This window comes from Panthera leo, chromosome A2 (assembly GCF_018350215.1).
Source record: "Panthera leo isolate Ple1 chromosome A2, P.leo_Ple1_pat1.1, whole genome shotgun sequence".
Taxonomy (NCBI): domain Eukaryota; kingdom Metazoa; phylum Chordata; class Mammalia; order Carnivora; family Felidae; genus Panthera; species Panthera leo.
In genome coordinates this window covers 53,421,955-53,442,876 of record NC_056680.1, presented here as the reverse complement: position 1 = coordinate 53,442,876, position 20,922 = coordinate 53,421,955, and the positions used below count along the sequence as shown (strand labels likewise).

General features: G+C 46.1%; 1 protein-coding gene across 5 annotated transcripts in view; it reads right to left on the bottom strand.

Moving 5' to 3' along the window:
- Positions 1 to 17,586: 17,586 nt before the first annotated feature.
- PPARG (peroxisome proliferator activated receptor gamma) overlaps positions 17,587 to 20,922 on the bottom strand; it is a 134,512-nt gene continuing 131,176 nt past the window's right edge. For all 5 annotated transcript variants that reach the window (XM_042911103.1, XM_042911077.1, XM_042911089.1 and 2 more), the window contains exon 8: positions 17,587 to 18,050. In XM_042911103.1, the coding sequence (XP_042767037.1) occupies positions 17,803 to 18,050 (248 nt within the window). In that variant the 3' untranslated portion in view covers positions 17,587 to 17,802. The remainder of the gene's footprint in view (positions 18,051 to 20,922) is intronic.

The window sequence follows — 20,922 nt, the reverse complement described above, 5'->3', positions numbered from 1 at the left end:
AGGGCGTCCGGAGTCCACCATTGGGAGGGACACAGATGCCCGACTCCACCATCTCTTCAATCTGCCCAACTCTACCCTGCAAGACCACAGCCTTAAAGGCCAGAGAGATTGGGGTTCAAAACTAGGCTCAACCCCTTGTTAGCTACGTGACTCTACAGTGCACTTGCCTTCCCTGACCCCATCTGTAAAATAGGATTTATCATTCCTATCGTTCAGTGTTGCCGTAAAGATTAAAGGACATGTTGGGTATCATGGTCCCAGCAAAAGGCCCAGCCCCCAGTGGGTGTTGAGTATGTTTCCCCCTTTTCTCTTAGATAATCTGCTTTTTCTCTCTGGACTTCAGTTTCTTCACATCAGACATAAGACCTGATGGCCTCTTGGGGCCTTTCTAGCTCTCATCGTCTTCAGGGCTGGCCCAAACTGGAACAAGAGTCGTGGGTGGTGTCAGCCATCAGGCAAGAAACAGAAGGCAGAATCAGCCCCATGTCACTCAGCCACTAAGCTAGAGACTCGGGTCAAGATGCAGATAGTGGGAGCTTCCTGCCCCAAACTTCCAAGCAGTAAGGAACTTCTGCTTCTATGTCATCAGAATAGGGGCTTGGCTGGCTGTCTGCCTGCCATTAAGGTGCCTGGACACTTTCCTGGGCCACTTTTAAACATCTGAGCCTATTCAATTTATGGTTCTCTGGAGTACTAGCTTGTGCTGGACTCTTCTTAGTAAATCTCTATTTTACTTTCCAAAAATAACATTAGCTCTTTGGGGAAGGGGCAGGCCTTGCACAGTGTGAGGGCCCAGTCAACACTCACCAATCACTAACTGAGTTACCTGTATATGGCAGGCTCTGTGCTAACACTGGGCTGGTAACCAGCCTCCAAAGATGGCCTCCAATGATTCCAGCCTCCTAGTAGCCACACCTTTGTGTAGTCTCCTCTCAGAGTGCCTACAGCTGAGCTGTATGGCCAATAGGGTCTTGTAGAAATGATAAAATTGACTTCCAAGGCTAGGTCATAAAAGGGCAGTATGGATTCCACACTGCTCTTCTAGATCACTCACTCTGGAGAAACCAGCTGTCATGTTGTGGGGACACCCAAGCAGGGGAGACTATGTGGCAAGTAACTGAGGCTTCCTGCTAATATCATGTGAGTGGATCATCTTGGAAGCAGATCCCACAGCCCCAGTCAAGCCTTCAGATGATGCAGCCCCAGTTGATATCTGATGCAACCTCATGAGATACTCTGTGCCAAAACCTTCCAGCTAAGCTGCCTTCAAATTTCTGACCTGCAGACACAGTATGAGATAATCAATGATTATCATTGTTTTGGGCCACTAGATTTTGGGATAAATTGTTATGCAACCATAGATACCTGATACACTCAGAATACAAAATGATATATCAGTATAATTGACCCTTCATTCTCTCTTTTGAGGGACTCTGACTTGCTCACAGCCCCCAGTGCCTGAAACATGGTGTCTCGTCCTGCATGGAAGTTTCCCCAACTATGGTTTACTGACCATCTCTTTCAGGAACACCTGGGATGTTTGCCTATAGTGCAGGTTTCTGGGATCCACACAAGACTTATTTAGCAGATGTGTGTGCCTCTGGTGCCCATTTCACGTGACAGGCCCTCTTCTGATGTCATCCACTGATGTGGTGACAGTTTTATGCATGCCCAGCCTCACCCTGAGCTGTTAACTGTCCCATGCGTGGTGTGGGCAGCACATCTTTTCACACTCTGTCCTGGGACTTTCTCCAAGGTTGGGGGAGCCCACACACAAACATAGTCAGGATGCCCCTGAGGGTGATCCTTGACTAATATGGATGGGAACTGTCCTTCTAGCACATACTCTTGGGAGTATTTATTTACTGAGAGAGCAGTGACTTCAGCAGTGCACCCCTATATGGACTTTTCCTCCTTCTCTGTCTGGTACTCTTCATTCTCTTACTACTGCTTCCTGTAGTCATCTCCCTCAGACACCACCTGCACCCATGGCTCTGTCTTGGGTGCAGGAGAACCCATCATAAGACATACTGAACCAGAGTCTGTGAAGTGGGTCCCAGGACACTGCATTTATGAGAGTTCCCTGGGTGATTCTCAAGCACACCTGATGTTGAGAACGCTGCTGGAAAGAGAGTTTCCCAGTGTGGGGACCAAGCGCTCTGCTTCTAAGACCTGCTGGGTTCTCATACGTGCTGGACACCTTCCATCTGCCTGTCAAGGTCCATGCCCACCCTTGTCCTGGATACTTTGCAACCTGAATGGTTGGCATCAACAGACATCCTCACCCTCTGGTTCCTGGCCGGCTTCAGTCAATGGGACACACGCACGAGCCCAGAGGGGTAAACAGAGAGGGATTTGGGGCTTATTCCCCTGGTTCTCTCCCTGTGGGGTCCCCACAAGCTGGCTACCACTTTGGATCAAGGTCAATACTTCTGTCAGGTTGTCTTCTTCCCACAGCTTGCTTTCTTTCCAGGTTATGGTGACTGCTGTCTCTTTGTCATTGTGTCTAGCCCCAGGTTCTGCACTATCCTTGTGGTTTTTTAACACTCTGCCCACTCCTTTGTAAATAATCCCTTTATTAAACTCTTCGCAAATTACCCAGTCTGAGTGTGCCTGCTGTTTCTTGGTGGGATCCTGACACAATTCTGTTGGGCACCATGCCTTGTAGTGGATGGCATATATCACGTTTCCCTCACAAAACTGTGGTGGTTGCAAGGTGTGTGCTCCTTCCCTGACTTTTGTTTGGAAATGTCCTCACCTCCCAACGTATCAGAGGTGGGGCTCCACCCTCTGTTTCTGGGATAGGTGGAACACAGGCATAAGCTCATTGGCTTTTTGCATTCCCCTGGACACAGTGATTGGTTAGGTGGTATATTGTGTGACTTGGGCTGGTCCAATCAAGCTGAAGTGCTGGCCTGTGCTACCAGAAAAGAGCAGCAGTTCCTCATCTGGGGGCTGCCTGGCTATGCTGGACTTCTGGCGATGTCAGAGCTTCACCTTGGGCAGAGGTGCAGTGTGGGAAATTGGCTCCCTCCCTTCTCTGCCAGCTTAAAAACTGTGTGCTTTGGGGGAAATTACTTCCCAATTCTGCACTTCAGTTACCTCTTGAAAGGGGGCATAGAAATTTAACAAGTGCCTTGGTGGATTCTTTTAAGACTAAGCCAGAGAATTAATTCATGAAAAGAATTTGGAACAGAGATTTTATTAATGCAGCTTTTAGGTTTTACCCAGAGGCTTCTTCTTTCCTAGGATATGTCAGCAGAGCTGGAGAGATTTAAGTGACAGCCTGCTGCTGTGCTCAGAATTACCCCCACTGAAGACTCTGCTATCAAATCAGGCTTCTCCACCCTCATTCACAGGCTTCCGTGTTGCTCACAGGGACTGTCTTCCTACCTTCCTTCCTTCCTTCCTTCCTTCCTTCCTTCCCTCCCTCCCTCCCTCCTTCCTTCCTTCCTTCCACCCTCCCTCCCTCCCTCCCTCCCTCCTTTACTTCCTATATTTGTTATTTGAGAGACAGTGTGTGTGCACATGTGTGAGCAGGGGAGGGGCAGAGAGAGAGGGAGAGAGGATCCCAAGCAGGCTCCACACTGTTAGCACAGAGACTGATGTGGGTGGGGCTCGATCTCATGAACCTGAGCTGAAACCAAGAGCTGGTCACTTAACCAACTGAGCTACTCAGGCACCCCTCACAGGGACTGGCTTTCTGTGGCTCCCTTCCACTGGCTCACCTGATGTGGCCAGGAATGTCTGAATCACCCCTCCCCTTTACCACATAAATTATAACCCAGACCCAATTCTTCCATATTTTCAATATACTGGGATCTCTGAGAAGAGTGGAAGCTGGGTCCTGGGAGGCTTCCCACCAGGAAGCGGCTTTAATGGCTGGCTTTCCCTAGCTGGAGAGGGGGAGCTCTGTGCCACCCCGCTGTTGTCCTGGTCTAATCTGTCCTCCAAAGCCTTGTGAGTCCTTGCTGCAGACATGCCCGCAGCACCCTTTGCAAACAACCATCTGGTCATAGCCAGGCCTGGAACATCAGGGAAGCAGGACTAGGAGAGGTGAAGGACCTTGTTTAGCACAACTAATCCTCTGGTGTCTGAAACACACCCTCATCCGAGCTTCCTTCCCTGGGGTTATACACTGCTCTGTTCAGATTTCCCTATAAAAAATGCAAATGTTGGAAAAATAAAAGGCCTTTTAGGATCTGGATTTTGCCTCATTTCCACTCTTCTTTCCGATGAGTCAGGTCCCACATCCCCAGTGGATGACTTAGTTTTTCCAGAACCAGGCCAGGCTCTATCACATCTCCGTACCTTTACCTATACTTTCCTTTACCTGGAACACTTCCACACTTTCTCTACCTGACTGACTCCTTTTGGACTTTTAAGATTCAGCCCAGCTGTTGCCTTCTCCATCCCCCACACTGAGTTTGGGTCTCTCCACTATGTTCCCTTAGCATCCTGAACAAGATTCTGTAGTTGCCCATATCACTCTGACTGGTAACTGTTGGGTTAATTGTCTGACTCCCTCGTTAGACACTGTCTAGGAGGCAGGGTCCATGACTGGGTCACTCCCAGCATCCCCAGGATGCAGGGTCTAGTATACAGTAGGTGCTCAGGGTGTTTTCCCTGACTGTATGAATGGGTAAATGCCACTGTCTTAACAGGCTACTGGCATTGCTAACTGGGTATCTTAGTTTGGACTTGCCCCCAAGCAGACTCTTAGCAAAGATCTGAGTGTAAGTTTATTGCAGAGGTGATGAGAATACCATCAAGGCCCCGGAATCGAAGTCAACTAAATGAAGTGTGTCTATAAGCGGGATCCTAATCCCACTGGGCATCTCCAGGAGTCAGTACAGATTGTATCTGACCTGGGGAGTAGAGGAGCTGGGGTGTTTCTTCCCCACTCCTATCAGTCTTTGACTGGGGCTCTTCTCAGAGAGGAGTAAGACGGTGGCAAATCAGGTCAGGCAAAGCAGTGCAGAGGCTGGCGGTGGGAGCTGACCTTGTGCACTCAAGCACCTACCGGCGAGGGGAATGGGTGGACTCCTACCCTTGTATTCTGCAACCTCCACTCTCTCCCTTCCAATCCTGACAACACACTCCTTGAGGGCAGTGACTAACCCATTCATCTTTATGTGGCCAGCATTCAGCAACAGTGCCTGGCTCGGAGAAGATGCTTGGTGACTATGGAATGAATGAATGAATGAATGAATGAGTGAGCGAGTGAATAGTGATTGAAGACAGTGGCTATCAGGTTAGCAACTTTCTTCCTCCCTGGCAGGAGACACTAGAGGTGTGGAGGCCCCTGGGAGCCCAGAGAGAACGCAGGTGGGTGCAGGAATGAATGAATGAATGAATGAATGAATGAATGAATGGAGGTGGACTGTCAGTGGGAAGGGGAAGACCGCCCTGCAGCTTTGAGGCTGGCTGGCCCGGTTGCCGTGAAGAAAAGCTCATTGCCTGTATTTTTTATGGGGTGGGAGGCTCCCCAGGCTCGGGCCTTGCTGTTGTGGGAATCAGTTTCCGCCCTGGGCCTGTGGGGTTGCGTGACTCCCGGAATGCTGGGCCCAGGGCGTGGAGGCAAGCAAACGCCATTAGCCATATCAGCGATCTCCTGGTGCAGATATGGAAGTTTGAGGAGGCCCAGCCGGCTCTGCCCGACTGTAAAGAGACCTGATTGAGCCGGGTCATGGGGAGGTGGCGGTGATTAAAGGGGGTTGAGTCCCATGGACTTCCTGCCCAGCAGGTAGTGGCGACCTGGGGGGGCGGGGTGAGAGGGTGGAATATTAGTCATAGAGTAAACCCTCTCTGAGCTCATAAAACCTGGGCAGAGAGCTGCCTCAGGAACCTCCAATAGCTCTTGGGGGGGAAAGCTGATTCCCTGGGGTGGAATTGTAGTGCCCTGGCCTTATCTTCCTAGTCTGGGACTGAAGTCTGGCTTCAGCCTTGGCAGTGCCTGTCCTGAGGCCTGACTCAGGCAGGCAGGTGCAAAAGACAGCTCTAACGAGGGAACAATAACTCCACAGCCCCAAGATTTCTAGTTTATAGTGTCTGAGAAGCACTTTCTCCTCCCACTGCCTCATCTGTCCTCCAAACAGCCTTGCTAGGTCTGTAAAAAACGGTTATAACCTCCATTTTATTGATGAGAAAACTGAGGTCCCAAGGTTTCAGGCCTGAAATATGGGGAGTCAGACTAGGAGGCTGAATTTCAAAGACGGCAAGTCTAGCATTTGGCTGTGGCTGAGGCCCAGAGGACATGGGTTGGGGGTGGGGGGAAGGGAAGGGAGGAGGTGTTTCCTAGTCTGGGAGGCAGGGGAGGGGAGAGGAGGGAGTGTTTCCTAGTCTGGAAGGCAGGCACCTGCAGGGAGAAGGAATCTAAGAGTGATATAGGACGCTGGCCCTGAGCCCTGCCATCTGTCTGGGCCACTGCTTCCTGATAATAAAACTCTTTCTGAAAGCAGAGACAGGATCTCAGGGGAGCTTTCTGTTGAGTTACGGGAGAGAATAAAGTCCTATGAAGGAGTCAGAGCAAGGCACACGTCTTCAATGGTATGTGTGTGTCTGTGTGTGTAAAGATGGGACTGAAACACCCATAGGGGCCCCATTTAAGCAGATCTCTAAGCCCCAATTCCTGGGTGGGGGTGATGAGAGTGAAATAGAATACTATTCATCTCCAGGGGTCACTGTGTAGGAGCAATGAGATGACATATGTCCTTGTCTGTGGGAAGATCTTAAGAACTGGTAGTTGATCGGAATTCTGTTTCTCCAGCAGCTCCTAGCAAGTAGAAGGCACTCAATACTTAGGGAACCAATGGATAAAAAGAAAGCAGAGAAAGTGAAACCTCTTTTTTGACTTTGGTGGGAAAACTGGGCTTAGAGAGTCAACGTGAATTTTTGGAATACTTTTTGGTCTTCTCCTTGACTGTCACTGTCCTATAACTGTCCTCACTCTCTTGTACTGCCCCAACTGTGCCTCTCCAGCCCATGTCACCTCTCAGCTGCAGACACCCATCTATCTAACAGCTAACTTGACCCCCTCCTGGATGTCCACCAGGTTCCCACCCTTAGTATTTCCAAAACAGAACCTGTTATCCTTCCCTGAGATAAACCTCCATCTTCTTCTTCTTCTTGTTTCAAAGTTTATTTATTTATTTTAAGAGAGGAGAGGGCATGAGCGAGGGAGCGTCAAACACAGAGGGAGAGAGAGAATCCTGAGCAAGCTCCATGCTGTCAGCGCAGAGCCTGATGCAGGGCTTGAACTCACAAACCATGAGATCATGACCTAAGTCGAAATCAAGAGTCAGATGCTTAACCAACTGAGCCGCCCAGGCGCCCCTAAACCCCTATCTCAATAAGGAGCATGTCCCTGTTCCTGCCATGTCACCGAGGTCAAACCCTGAGAACCACCCTGGAGTGCCCCCACCCTCGCATTAAGCAGGCCCTGGACTGTTCTGCAAAACTGTCCACCCATTCCGTCATCATTGCTGATGCCCTCCCCTCACTCATGCCACCTTCATCTCTCATCTGTGGGACAGCCAGAGCCTCCTAAAGGTCTTTCCACCTTCCCATCAAGTCCTATCTCCTTGCTGGACGACAGGATGAATATATCTGATTTGACACTTCCTGGCTTAAAATCTTCCATGGCTCTCTGCTCCCCTAAGATAAGGTTCAAACTCCGTTGTCCATTAGTGTAGACCCTGCTTAATTTGATTCCATTCTGCTCCAGTCATTTCTCCCCCTGCCCGCCACCACCCTTCTGTTCCAGCCACACCAAAATACTCATCCTGACTAATGTGCCATGCACTGGAGCCTTTGCACACAAGCCCCTTGCCCGGACAGCTCTTCCCTGTCTGCCTGGTCAACCCTTACAAATCTTCCCAGTCCATCTCAAATGTCACCTCCTCCATGAAGCCTTCCCTTACCCCCACCCAGAGTTAAACCTCTCCTGCACTTCCATGGCAACAGAAGCCACAGAGCTCAGATTCCCTGGGAAATTTAGGATAATCTATTTTGACATTGGATCGCAAGAGCAATTTTGTTTAATGTTTATTTATTTTTGAGAGAGACAGAGAGACAGAGCACGAGCAGAGGTGGGCAGAGAGAGAGGGAGACACGGAATCCGAAGCAGGCTTCAGGCTCTGAGCTGTCTGCACGAAGCCCAACACGGGGCTCGAACTCACGAACCGTGAGATCATGACCTGAGTTGGATACTTAACTGACTGAGCCACCTAGGTGCCCTTCCAGTGCAATTTTTGATTGAAAGAGCACGGCTGTCCCACTTAGCCCTGGTGTGCACAGTCCTCCATCCTGGTGTTTATCACAGTACAAAGATGACAACTAAGTCACATTTGCTAAGTCAAAGTGCTACATGCTTTCAAACCTCATCTCTTTTTTCCTCACGGTAACTTTATGATGTAAGTATGACCTTGCCCAATTATAAACGAGGAATTAGAAAACCTTTCTAGCCCAAGGTCATACTCCCAAGAACTGGTAGAGGAGGGACTTTGAACCCACCTGCCTGCCTCTGAAACTTCTTCTTCCTTCCATTTGTCAGGTACTGTTGGCCTTGGCAGTTTACATGCCTCTCTCCTCTAGGGGAGTGAGCTCCTTGATGACCCAAGTCATGCCAGGCACATCTGAGTGTCCCCAGAGCTGGGCACAGATAATGTCACTGAATATTGGCTGACGTTGAGCTCATGCCCCTTCCTCCACACCCCTTCCAGGTTGACCACCTTTTTCCCTTTTGAGACTCCATTTTGGCCAGGCTTCCTTTCTCTCAACCAAGCAGGGAGCAGGGTCATGGGACTCCAAGTATGATCATTAGCTATGAGGTGTTGGGCAAGCAAATTCTTTCCCTAAAGGAAACTAGGGCCTGTGCTTCTCAGGGTGGGGTACATGGCCCTTTCTTAGGGGTGCTTAGAGCCATCGAAAACACATAGTACCCCTCCATGGAGAGCCTTTTTCTCCTTTAATTTTTCAGTAGAAATAAATTAAGTCATTTAACTTCTAAGCATTATTTTAAACATTAATTTACTTTTTTTTAAGTTTATTTAAAAAAAATTTAATTTATTTTTTAATGTTTATTTATTTTTGAGAGACAGAGAGACAGAGCATGAGCAGGGGAGGGGGCAGAGAGAGAGACACACAGAATCCAAAAGAGGCTCCAGGCTCTGAGCTGTCAGCACAGAGCCCGACTCAGGGCTCGAACCCAAGAAATGTGAGATCATGATCTGAGCCGAAGTTGGACATCTAACCAACTGAGCCACTCAGGCATCCCAAGTTTATTTATTTATATTTTATATATTATTTATTTTGAGACAGTTGTGTGGGGGAGGGACAGAGAGAGAGGGAGGTTGAATCCCAAGCAGGCTCCACACTGTCAGTTCAGAGCCTGTCTCAGGGCTCAAACTCACATACTTCGAGATTATGACCTGAGCTGAAATGTCAAATGCCCAACCAACTGAGCCACCCAGGTGCCCCTGTTAATTTATTTTTTTAAGTTTATTTACTTGAGAGAGAGAGAGAGAGAGAGAGAGAGAGAGAGAGAGAGAGAGAGAGAAAGAATCCCAAGCAGGCTCAGGAGGGGCTGTTAGTACAGAACCCAATGGGGGGCTTGATCTCATGAACCGTGAGATCATGACCTGAGCTGAAATCAAGAGTGGGACGCTTAACCGACTGGGTCATCCACATGCCCCTAAACATTAGTTAAAAAAATTTTTTTTCGACATAAACTACAAAGCTTACATTAACTTTTAGGATAAAACTTACATGGGCTGTTTTGGGCTACATGCCTTAGGTCTCCAGGGAATGCTATGGAAAGATGTGGGAAGTATCCAATAAAATTGTGCCAGTTTCCCAGCTGCCAGGGTCCACCCTGGCTAGGGGCATAAGGAGATGCTGAGTGTATCAGCTTTTTTTTTTTAATGTTTACTTATTTTTGAGAGAGAGAGCAAGCACGAGTGTGGGAAAGGCAGAGAGAGAGAAAGGGGAACAGAGGATCTGAAGCAGGCTCTGCACCGTCAGCAAAGAGCCCAACACAGGGCTCAACCCCACGAAACAGATCATGACCTGAGCTGAAGTCGGATACTTAACAGACTGAGCCATCCAGGTGCCCCATACACTCTTCTTCTTGTTCTAGTCTCTTAGGTCTTCTCCCACAGCTGGTTTAATACAATGGAAAGAACTATGTCTTTGGAGCTACACAGACCTGTTTGAATCCTAGAATGGACAGTTACCACTCTGTGACCTCAGACTTAAAATTCTCCATTTCCTTTCAGTATCGTGGGCTTAATGATACCACCTACCCATGCTGGATATTCTGCCTGTCCTATGGATTTGCCCTCCTCCCTTCTCTACCCTGCTCTGGGCCTGGGAGCCTAATGGTATCAATTGCTTCTTTTGTTCCCTGGCTTCCAGTAGGATTTAGTTAATGAAAGATTCAGGAGGGAGGATGTGAAGAGAGAGAAGAAGGGCATATATCTACCACTTTGCTCTCTGCCATCCGGGGGACAGCAGTGAGAATGTTCCTCACGTCCTTGGGCCAGAGGTCTCTCGGGTGGCCCCAGCCAGGTAGCCCTCTCACATGGCTCCAGCTCTCTCGGGTTCCAATAACCTTCTCCCCGCTGGCCTTAGTGCCCTGGCTAGCCTTGGTGGGGTGGGTTGGGGGGGGGGGGAGGAGGGTCTTGTCATGCTGTAGTGGTTTCCCTTAACCTTCCCACAGTTTGCAAGTAGTCCCTCCTCCACCCCACCCCCACTAAACTCTCCCCAGGGGTCCCCCTTCTGAGTGTGCCATTGTTTCCTGTGGGACACTGACCCATAAACCACCTCACTGGGTTTTGCGAGGATTAAATGGCTGCAAAACGGTTTATAAGTAAAGCTTGTACTTGATGTTTGAGAGGAATAATGGCTGTCATTGGCGACAGAGCAGGGAGACTGGGGAGAGTAGAAGCGGACCCGGGTAGAATCTTGCCAGAAGGAGGCAGCTCCTAAAAACATCTTCCTTCACCAACAGCCGCTCCCTACCCCGGAGCCCTGGGAGGCCTGGCTGGGGACAGGCTTTCTCAGGGCACGGTTCCTGCTGCTGTGGCAGCAGCAGCAGCATCATCGGTAACACGCTGGGCTCCTGGGAGGCCCTCCTGGCTGCATCTCATCTGGCAGGCTCTGGTGGCCAGGGAGCCTCAGTGTGGAGCCGCCAGCTCGCTGACTCAGCACACCGCCCCTCTCTCAGCAGCTTGGCTTGGGTGGGAACCAACCAGCCATCCGGTGGCCCCTCCCCTCCCCTTGGAGGCAGCACCCCCTCTGGCTGGAGCAGCTCCAGGCCTCTAATGAGTGCTGGCTGTTGTCTTGTCCAGGCCCCGGACGCACTGAGGGAGAACACACTCGGGCAACAAAGAACACAGGCATCTGTTGGTCAGCCAGAGAACTCTGTCTCCCTTCCAGCCTCCCCTAGAGGCTCCCAAGGACCTGGGGTATGAACAGAGCCTCTGACTGTGTAGATGGGGAAACTGAGGGCCACAGCAAATCACCGTCAGGCCAATGCTGGACAATTCCTCCCAGGCTGGAATCTCACGGTTTCTTCTATGGTTGGGGACATTGACACACTGATGTCCCCAAGTCAAAACAAGTGCCTCAGCAGATTGCGTGAGATTGTCTCTAGAAGATGTTAGTTATTTAGGGGCTCTAGGCATGTCAACTACATGTGACCTCTAATGCTCACAGCAGCCCTATAAAGGCAGGAATTGGGATTATCACAAACCAGTTGCTGAGGTCCAGAGACAGGAAGCAGCTTGTCTGAGGTTGCACAGCTAGTATGTGGCAGAGCCAAAATTCAAACTGGAGTCTTTTACGCCATAAGCTTGTCCTTTGCCAACCAGGCAACACTGTCTTTGCACATCGCAGCATGTGGTAGGAAAGAGCCCTAGGCTGGGCCTCAGGAAGCCAGAGGTCTAGCCTTAGCTTTGCCTCTACCTTTCCTAGTGTAAACTTGGGCTAGCTCCTGTACCTCACTGGGGCTCACTTTCTTATCTGTGAATAATGGTGATCAGGCCTGCCCTGGTTCCTTCATGTGATATTCTAGAATACATGCAGGGTAGGTGCTCTTATTCCCATTTTACAGATAGGGAAATTAAGACCCATTCCTTTATTCATAATGAATGGATTAGATGTGATGTGCTGAAGAACTTCTTTCTGTAGGTCAGGTTCTTTGTCCCCAGAGAGGAAAGTGACTTGCTCAAGGCCACACACCTAGAAAGTGACAGAGCTAAGCCTCAGACTTACTCTAATATACACTTCATGGCCTCCAGTATTATGCAAAAGTGGCCACAGGATCACAGTTTTCCAATTCTTGCAGAAAGCCACTTGGATCCTCCTTGAGTTCAGCTCATGGCACTAAATAGACCCTAGGAATGCTATTCTCCTGGGAACTTTTGGCCTGGAACATATTTACAAAACTCTAGAGGGGATGGAAATATCCCAACCCACTCCCTACAGACCCAAATTAGCAATTTTCTTATTCTTTATAACCCCTCTGGAAACACAAACTATGTAATATTAGTCTAAAATTAGGAGCATAAGTCACAAGAGAAAAGTCCCACTACTTTGGAGAAAATGTTTTCCTAGCCTCATCCCGGCAATTTTTCTAAATCAGAACACGACAGTTGTCTTTCAAATAACTATTTTCTCCTAGTGTCTATGGACTGGAAGCAAAATACTTTTGGGAGAATGTATTTTTCACTGTACTGCCAAATGCTGAGATCCAATCCCTTTACCAGGCTCTCAGTCTATAGGATATTCAGGTAAGGCCTAGAATACTTGAACAGGAAGAGCCTGTTCTATGAGTCCAGGATGCCTTCTTGAATGGAGGGAGCTTTATTTTTATTTTTTTAAGAGAGAGAGAGAGGGAGTGCAAGTGGGGAAGAGGGGCAGAGGAAGAGAGAGAGAGAGAGGGAGTGCAAGTGGGGAAGAGGGGCAGAGGAAGAGAGAGAGAGAATCTTAAGCAGGCTCCAAGCTCTGTGCTGAGCCTGACACAGGGCTGAGTCTGGGATCACGACCTGAGCCGAAATCAAGAATTGGATGGTCCACCGACTGAGCCACTCAAGACGCCCTGAATGAAGGGCACTTTAATAATAATAATGACCGTAATGTTATCTGTAGCCAACACAGACTGACTGGTTAAGATGTGCCAAGGAACTGTGTGAAGTGTTTTACAGCCACTATTACATTTAATTCTCATGATTACCTGTAAGATGGGTATTATTGTCCTATTTTCCATATGAGGGTAATTACAGCATAAAGAGGTAACAGATTGACCAAAGTCATATGGTTATAGGACAAGTAGTGGTAAAGTTAGAATTTTAACCCAATCTTGTCTATCTCTAAAGTTCAAATTAAGATACTGTCTTCTGTAACAGGTCCACATACTTTGTGGCAGACGCAGTCCTAAGTGACTCACATAATAATCTCTTGATCATCGCAATAATCCAAAAACTTTATAGCATTCTTTCTCCTTGCTGTCTAGTGCAGATACTTGCACCAGCTTCAAGTTTGTCATGCACTTTGAGATTCTCTTGTTAAACTGTTGACTCCACCAGTGGGCATGTCAGGGTTGGTAAGAGAAAGTGTGAAATATAACACCTTTGAATAAATTAATCGTAGTAGACGCCTAGGGCCTTGGGCATATTACTTAACGTCTCATCTGTCATTTGAGTGGGTTAGCTCCTTTGAGTTCTAATTTTCTAGAATTTTATGACAAATGCAGGGCTTGCCTGGAAATGTGTGTAGGGTGTGTAAGTTTTGTTACATGGAGGTAGAAGTGACCTTGCCATCAAGGCAGAGGGACATTGTGGGTTAGGGGGGACGTGAGGCTCCGGCTCCTAGGATTTGGTTCAAACAATTGGGCCAAAAGATTGTAACCTGATTGAAGAGTATGCAGTGAGTCAGAACCCCTAGGGTGCAGGAATAAGCATGTGGTATGTGTGACCCCAGGGGCAGAGATGGGCCTACCGGATGGAAATCACCAAGGGACTTAGAAGGGAGAGAGGTCCCCATCCCTTCAGGGTTGGACAGCTGTTGGAAGCATGCTAGAGGGGATTTGATCTTTAGAGAGCTCACTTTTCAACATGCAAAGCTGATCACGTCCCTCTTCTGGTTAGCACCATCCACTGGATCCCAGTTGGTTACAAAAACAGCCCAAGGTAGCTCTTTACCACGGAGGGTGAGGCTTGTTACAGTCTGATGCTGACTCGGCCACATTCACTTCTCACTACCTCAGCTCTGGTAGCCACACCTAATTTCTTGTTTTCTGAACACATGATATGCTTTTACACTTCTGAGTCTACCCACATCCCCTGTGAACCCTTTTTCACACCTCTAGGCAATCCATCCCTTTGGCTGAGTTGTAATTGTGTGTCTGACTTTGTCAACAGACTATGACCCCCTTGAGGGCAGGGCCTGGTCACACTCATCTTCACAGGGTGGCATGGTGAGTGGGATATGAACTGAGTACATATTATTGAATGAAGTGGGATCAGATGACATCTGGCAGTCTTAATACTAAGATCCTGCTGGGTTTTTTTGTTTTGTTTTGTTTTGTTTTTTTCATTTCAATCATTAGAATGGTGGGCCAACCATGCACAATCACATGGTGAGGGTTGGGGATACACAGATAATAACAGTGCTAATAATGTGAACGGAGACAACATGGGCCAGGGCCAGGAACCAGGATGTGGTGAGGAGAGAGGAAAATAAGGAGGTGGCTACCTAGTGAAGAACAGGCGTCTTGGTCTGTCTCTGTCTCATAGCCCCAAACTGTTCCAATGAGTGGGTGGGAAAGAGGAACAAGAAAGCAATGGGGATGATCCTACTGGCAATGAATTTTGGTTCTTTTGGGATTTAGAAATGAGATTGGCTTTGTTTAGAGGCCTCCACCCCTGCTTCCCAGTGGGTATTTCTAAGGGAATAGGTATCTGGGGGCCAATTTCCAACCCCTCTCACCCTTGGCCCACTATATCAGCACTACAGAGTTAGTAATAGATATCTAGCAAGTTGGGCTTGCCCATAAAAAGAGCTTGCCTTCGTTAGCCTCTAGGGACATGAGGAAAAGTCACTGGAATCCAGTAGCAAGTAAGTAGGCGTACCACAGAAGCCTAATTCCCTGCCATCCCTTTTTTCTTCAGTGGCACTGGTGTGGCTGTCTCCCTGGTTTCTGTCCCCTAGGTTATCAATCAGAATTTGCACTGTGGCATCAGCTAGTGACTCCTGACTCTTTGAGTTCCTACTGAAGACCCCCATTCTCTTGCTCCTCTCCCCAATTTAAAAAAAAAAGAAGTCAGAAACTCAGATCAGCCCAGTTTTCGATGGTGGTTAGATGGGTTGGGTAGATATGGTCTCTCCCATGGGTACCCTGCTGTTCCAGTGCTCCACAGGCAGCAGGGAGCTAGAGGGGAGCCAGGCCAAATTCAAGGGCGGTGCTGGGTGTAGGCTCTCATGGGAGCCTTGAAAATCTCCCCCCTCCTTTTTTGGACTCTTGGCCAAAGTTACTTTTCTTCCTATTTTTATTAACACAAATCCCTAAGTGTGTTTATGTCCGGAGAAAGTACTACGAATAACTGATGATACATTTGTTGATTAAATTGTGAATCATCCTGGGGGGAACAGAAGACCGAAGAAAGGAGCAGGAGTTTTGGAGGCTGTATAAGATGTGTCGTAAAATATTTAGCAAATGATAGTCCAAACCACAGGGAAGAAGTAAGAGAGATGGGAACTTACAAGCTGCCAGGGTTTAAAAGCTATTTAATGCTAACCATCAGTGCCAAAGAGCTGAGAGCGTCCCCCTTACTCCCCACATTGGCAGCCACAACTCTGAGATTGTGGAAAGGGTTTGGACCGGCTGCACGAGGCTGGTGGGAACAGAGAGCAGGCAGCATGCTGAAAGACTTTTTGTTTAAGAAAACTTGTAAAGAAGGGATCTCCTCTGAGGTGGAATCCTCACCTTGTCTACTGCTCACAATTTTTTTTTTTTTTTTTTTGAGATCTGCCGGATGATAAACTCTCCACATGGAACAGTAGTGAAGCCTCTGGTTAGTCACGGAGATGTTTGAGAATATCCTGATGTTTGGCATCAAGGGAACAATAGCCATGTGACGCACTGAGTTTGTTACTTTCCTTCCCAGTGTTTTGATAACACTTTGACAATGACTTCAGTCTCTTCATTCCTCCCAAAATGTGGTGGTTGTATCTAAAGGTTTGAGCTCAGAAATCATTGCTCCGAAAGAATTAGGGATCTTACATTTCTAGGGCTGCAGACAGGACTCACTTCTGTAACCTGACTCTTTGGAGATGTTTATTTTTGGGTAAAGGATGAAAATGTCTTTCCTGATATTCTGGCCTTAAAAGCCTCAAATGTAAAGTTATGTCCTCCTAAGTATTAGTGCCATAAGGAAAGATAAACTAAGGGAGAAGCAGCAGGGAAGTAATTTAGGTCAGTAGATATAACCATCCTGGAGGAGAAAGACCTCGAGAGGTCTCTCTTTGAAGGCAGTCTTCAAAGTCACTGTATTGATTCAAAGTCACTGAATTTGGTGGCTTCAATCATCGAATCTATTAATGTGCCAAGAAGGTCCCTCCTTTTAGGGAACATATAATCTGCATGCTGGGGAGGCCTGCATCACCTAAATGATACAGATAATTAGACTTTCAGGTTAGAAAAGTAAGAGATCTCTGGGCATGGTGGTCCCAAGGAGGACAGTAGGAATAATTATAGCAAAACTGGTCTGTGTACATCAGAACTGGAACTTGGCTCTTCTCCCTCATTCACGGTTGGTTTTGGTTCCTCTTCTTGTTGTTCCTGCTGTTTTGCTTTCCTGGAATATCTTTTCTCCTACTCTCTACCTATCCCAAATCCAACACATCCTCTGAAGCCCACTTCAATAAATTTAGAGTCACATTTAACTATTCCAATCTTCATCCATCCTTACTTCCTTTGAACTCTAACAGTACTTAGAGTCTGAGCCATTTATTGGTCCATGATTATACCGAGCATTATAATCTGTTTTTAAGAAAGATTAATCTTTTCTCCTTAGTTCAACTCTAAGTTCTTTTTTGGCAGATGCCAAATTTTAAAACACCTGTTACCCACATCTCCCAGCAGTTAGCATTTGCCCCCGGGTATACCATGTATGCCGTGGAACCCTGCCCGTAGGCTGCTCTTGGTGACTGAAAGTCTTGGTTGGGGTTGTGGAAGAAGACTGGATCCTTGGTAGGCCTGAGGGATATGCCCCAGACTCGCACATGCAGGGTAAGAAACACATGCTCTGAGAAGTTTTTGTCCTGAGGCTTCCCTGCCTTTCTTAGTTGTGGGTGTTAAGGCAGATGGAGGGTTCAGAAGAGCGAAGTGAAGAAAAAATTAATTTACTGAGAATGAAAGTCAGTCCGCAGTTCCACTCCCATTTTGACAAATGTGTAGGAAAGAAGAAGGATGGAAAGGGGGCAGGGAGGGAGGAGGGAAGGAAGGAAGGGGAAGGAAATAAAAGGGAATGAGCCTGGTGGTGGGGGGAGGGGAGGGAACGCATAAGACTCAGTCTTCAAATACAACCAGCAATTTCATAATGCGGTAATTTTTAATATTAAAAGTAAATTGTAAATGTATCTTTATAAACAATATGCATAAAATAGATCTATTATTCTAAAACCTTTTCTTTTTTAAAATGCTTTTTCACAGTAAATTTTTTAGGTGTCAGATTTTCCCTCAAAATAATAGTGCAACTGGAAGAAGGAAAACGTGGTCAGTGAATTTGGACTTCTCTGCTAATACAAGTCCTTGTAAATTTCTTGTAGGAGCGGGTGGAGACTCATGTCTGTCTCTGTTTTCTTTATTACTTGCAATAGCTGCACATGTTCTGTTACAATCTGTCTGAGGTCTGTCATTTTCTGCAGCAGCTTGGCAAAGAGCTGGGAGGACTCCGGGTGGTTTAGCTTGAGCTGGAGCTCCAAGGCTTGCAGCAGGTTGTCTTGTATGTCCTCAATGGGCTTCACATTCAGCAAACCTGGGCGGTCTGGGGGAGCAGAAGAACAAGAGGTTCCGTTACAGCATTCTCTGGCCCCACATCTGAGGCATATTCAGCGAAACTACTCCCCTGTCTTTTTGTTGGCTTGTTTTGCTCTGGTTCTAAAATAAGGTGGTGAGGGAGGTTAAGTAGACAGTGGAGCAGGAGGATGGACTGAAACCAAGACTATTAGAGCTCTTTCCAGGGGCATCGCTTCCCGGCTGGGGCTAAATCTGTCTGATCAGTTGACATAACATGATGGTGGCGTAATCCTCCCCCAGACTGAGGACTCTTCTGCCAGTATGTTTCTACTCACTCAGAAATCTCATTTTCAACTTCTGCTCGTTCCTGATGAGTCTGTTTTCTAACCTCCACTTACTTTCTCACCACAGCTTTAGATATGCTTTTGAAACCAGCTTTGCCTTGGGGCGCCCAGGTGGCAGTTGGGTGACTGACTTCAGCTCAGGTCATGACCTCATGGTCTGTGGGTTCGAGCCCTGTGTCAGGCTCTGTGCTGACACCTCAGAGCCTGGAGCCTGCTCCAGATTCTGTGTCTCTCTCTCTCTCTCTTCTCCTCCCCACCTTGTGTTCTATCAAAAATAAATAAACATTAAAAAAAATTTTTTTAAAGCTTTGCCTTTTCCCCTTAATATATAGCATGTATGTATGTATGTATATATACATATACATATATCCTTATATAGCATATATATTTTTTAATGTCTATTTATTTTTGAAAGAGAAAGAGAAAGTGTGAGTGGGAGATGTGTGTGGAGAGACAGAGAGAGAGAGAGATAGAGAATCCCAAGCAGGCTCTGTGCTGTCAGCGAAGAGCCTGATGCAGGGCTTGAAATCACACACTGTGAGATCATGACCTGAGCTGAAATCACAAGCGGGATGCTCAACCAACTGAGCCAGCCAGGCGCCCCAGCATATACATTTTCAGTGAGGCAAGACATAGTTTTTAAATACTGGTATAGTTTGGAAGGATAGAGCCCCAGATTTTAATAGAGCTTTCTTCTGAGTAGTGAGGTAATTCTCACTTTCTTCTTTATACTTTCCGTATTTGAATTTTTAAACAATGAACTTAAATTACTTTTAAACTTTTCATGTTTTTCTTCATGTGGATCTTGTTAGATGAATCCTTAAACACAGTATCCTTTACTTCTTTAACTTACTTCTTTGCTTAATAGTATTCTATGCTTCTTTTTCATTATTTTTTCTAATATATCCCTGCTGGTGCTTAGAAAAAATTATTGACTTCAGTACACTGAATATATTCCAATTTCCTAAACTCTTATCAATTCAAATAGTTTTTATCATGGATTTGTTTTTCTATTTTGGATAGACAATTACATCCACAAATAATGGTAGTTTCATTTATTTCTTCTTTTCCAGTGTTTATACTTCTCATTTCTTTTTCTTGCCATAGTGTATTGGCTAATATCTCTAATATGGTATTAAATAACAGTAGTGGTAGGAGGTATTCTTGTTTTATTCCTAACCATGAAGAAAATGATTCTTTTTTTTTTTTTTTTTTTTTTTTTAACGTTTATTTATTTTTGAGACAGAGAGAGGCAGAGCATGAACGGGGGAGGGTCAGACAGAGAGGGAGACACAGAATCGGAAGCAGGCTCCAGGCTCTGGGCCATCATCAGCCCAGAGCCCGACGCGGGGCTCGAACTCACGGACCGTGAGATCGTGACCTGAGCTGAAGTCGGACGCTTAACCGACTGAGCCACCCAGGCGCCCCGAAGAAAATGATTCTTAATGGCTTACCACAACTATGAAGTTTACTGTAGATTATGGTGGATACATTTTACTCCTGGCTTTCTAAGAGTTACACAGTTTTTAATTTTTTTAAGTCAGGAATGTTGTTGCATTTCATCAAATGCTTTAAACTTTTTCTCTCTAAAGAGATGACCATATGGTTTTATCTTACTCTAGCATAGTACATTATATTCATAGATTTCCCTATACTTTTGTATTCGCTCCTATTTTGAGTTTTAAAATTTGTGACAGAAATGTCTTTTTTGTGCCATCCTTTGTCTGTTTGGTAATAAATGTTAACCAGCCTTATAGACTGAGTTGATAAATTTTCCTTCTGTTTCTATGTAGTAATGATCTGTTCCTTGATGGCTTCTTGGAATTCATTGGCAGAACTCTCTGAGCCTGATGGTAAATCTCTGGCTACCTTTAATTTTTCTTCTGTAGCATTTAATCTTCCTAGTGAAGAGCTTAGTCGAGATTTAGTAAAGACCTTTTACTCTTTATAAAAGTAAAATTTTTGCAATTCATATTGAAATAGAGTTGTAATGACATTCTCTCAGAATCTGAAATCTCCTATCATTTTTATTTATAATTGAATGCTTTTTATTTTTGCATATTTTGTCATTTAAAAATCTGATTTGCTAAAGGCTTATCTTTTTTTTCTTTTTAGAGAAATACAGCTTTTGGTTTTATTAACTTTTTAAAAATTCTATTTTGTTTTCAATTTAACTAATTCATTCTTTTAACTTTCTTTAGGTTTATTTTTTTCTCTTTTCCTGGCTTCTTGAGTTGAATGCTTAATTCATTTAGTTTTAGTATTTCTTGTTTTCTGATAGATGCATTTAAAACTCTAAAGTTTCCTGAATGTCACTTTGGTTTTACCCCATAGGCTTTGGTAAACAGTACTCATGTAGCTCTCTCCCAAATAATATGTCTTACTATTTTGATTTCATTTTTAATCTAAGAGTTATACAGAAGTGTGTTTTAAAATTTCCAAGTGGAAAGTTTTGGTGTTTGTCTTGTTTTCTAACTTCTAAGTTTATTTTCTAATTTCTAAGTTTGTTGCATTGTGGTTATCATGTAAGGTTTTCTCCGTCAAGCTCACCAGAGA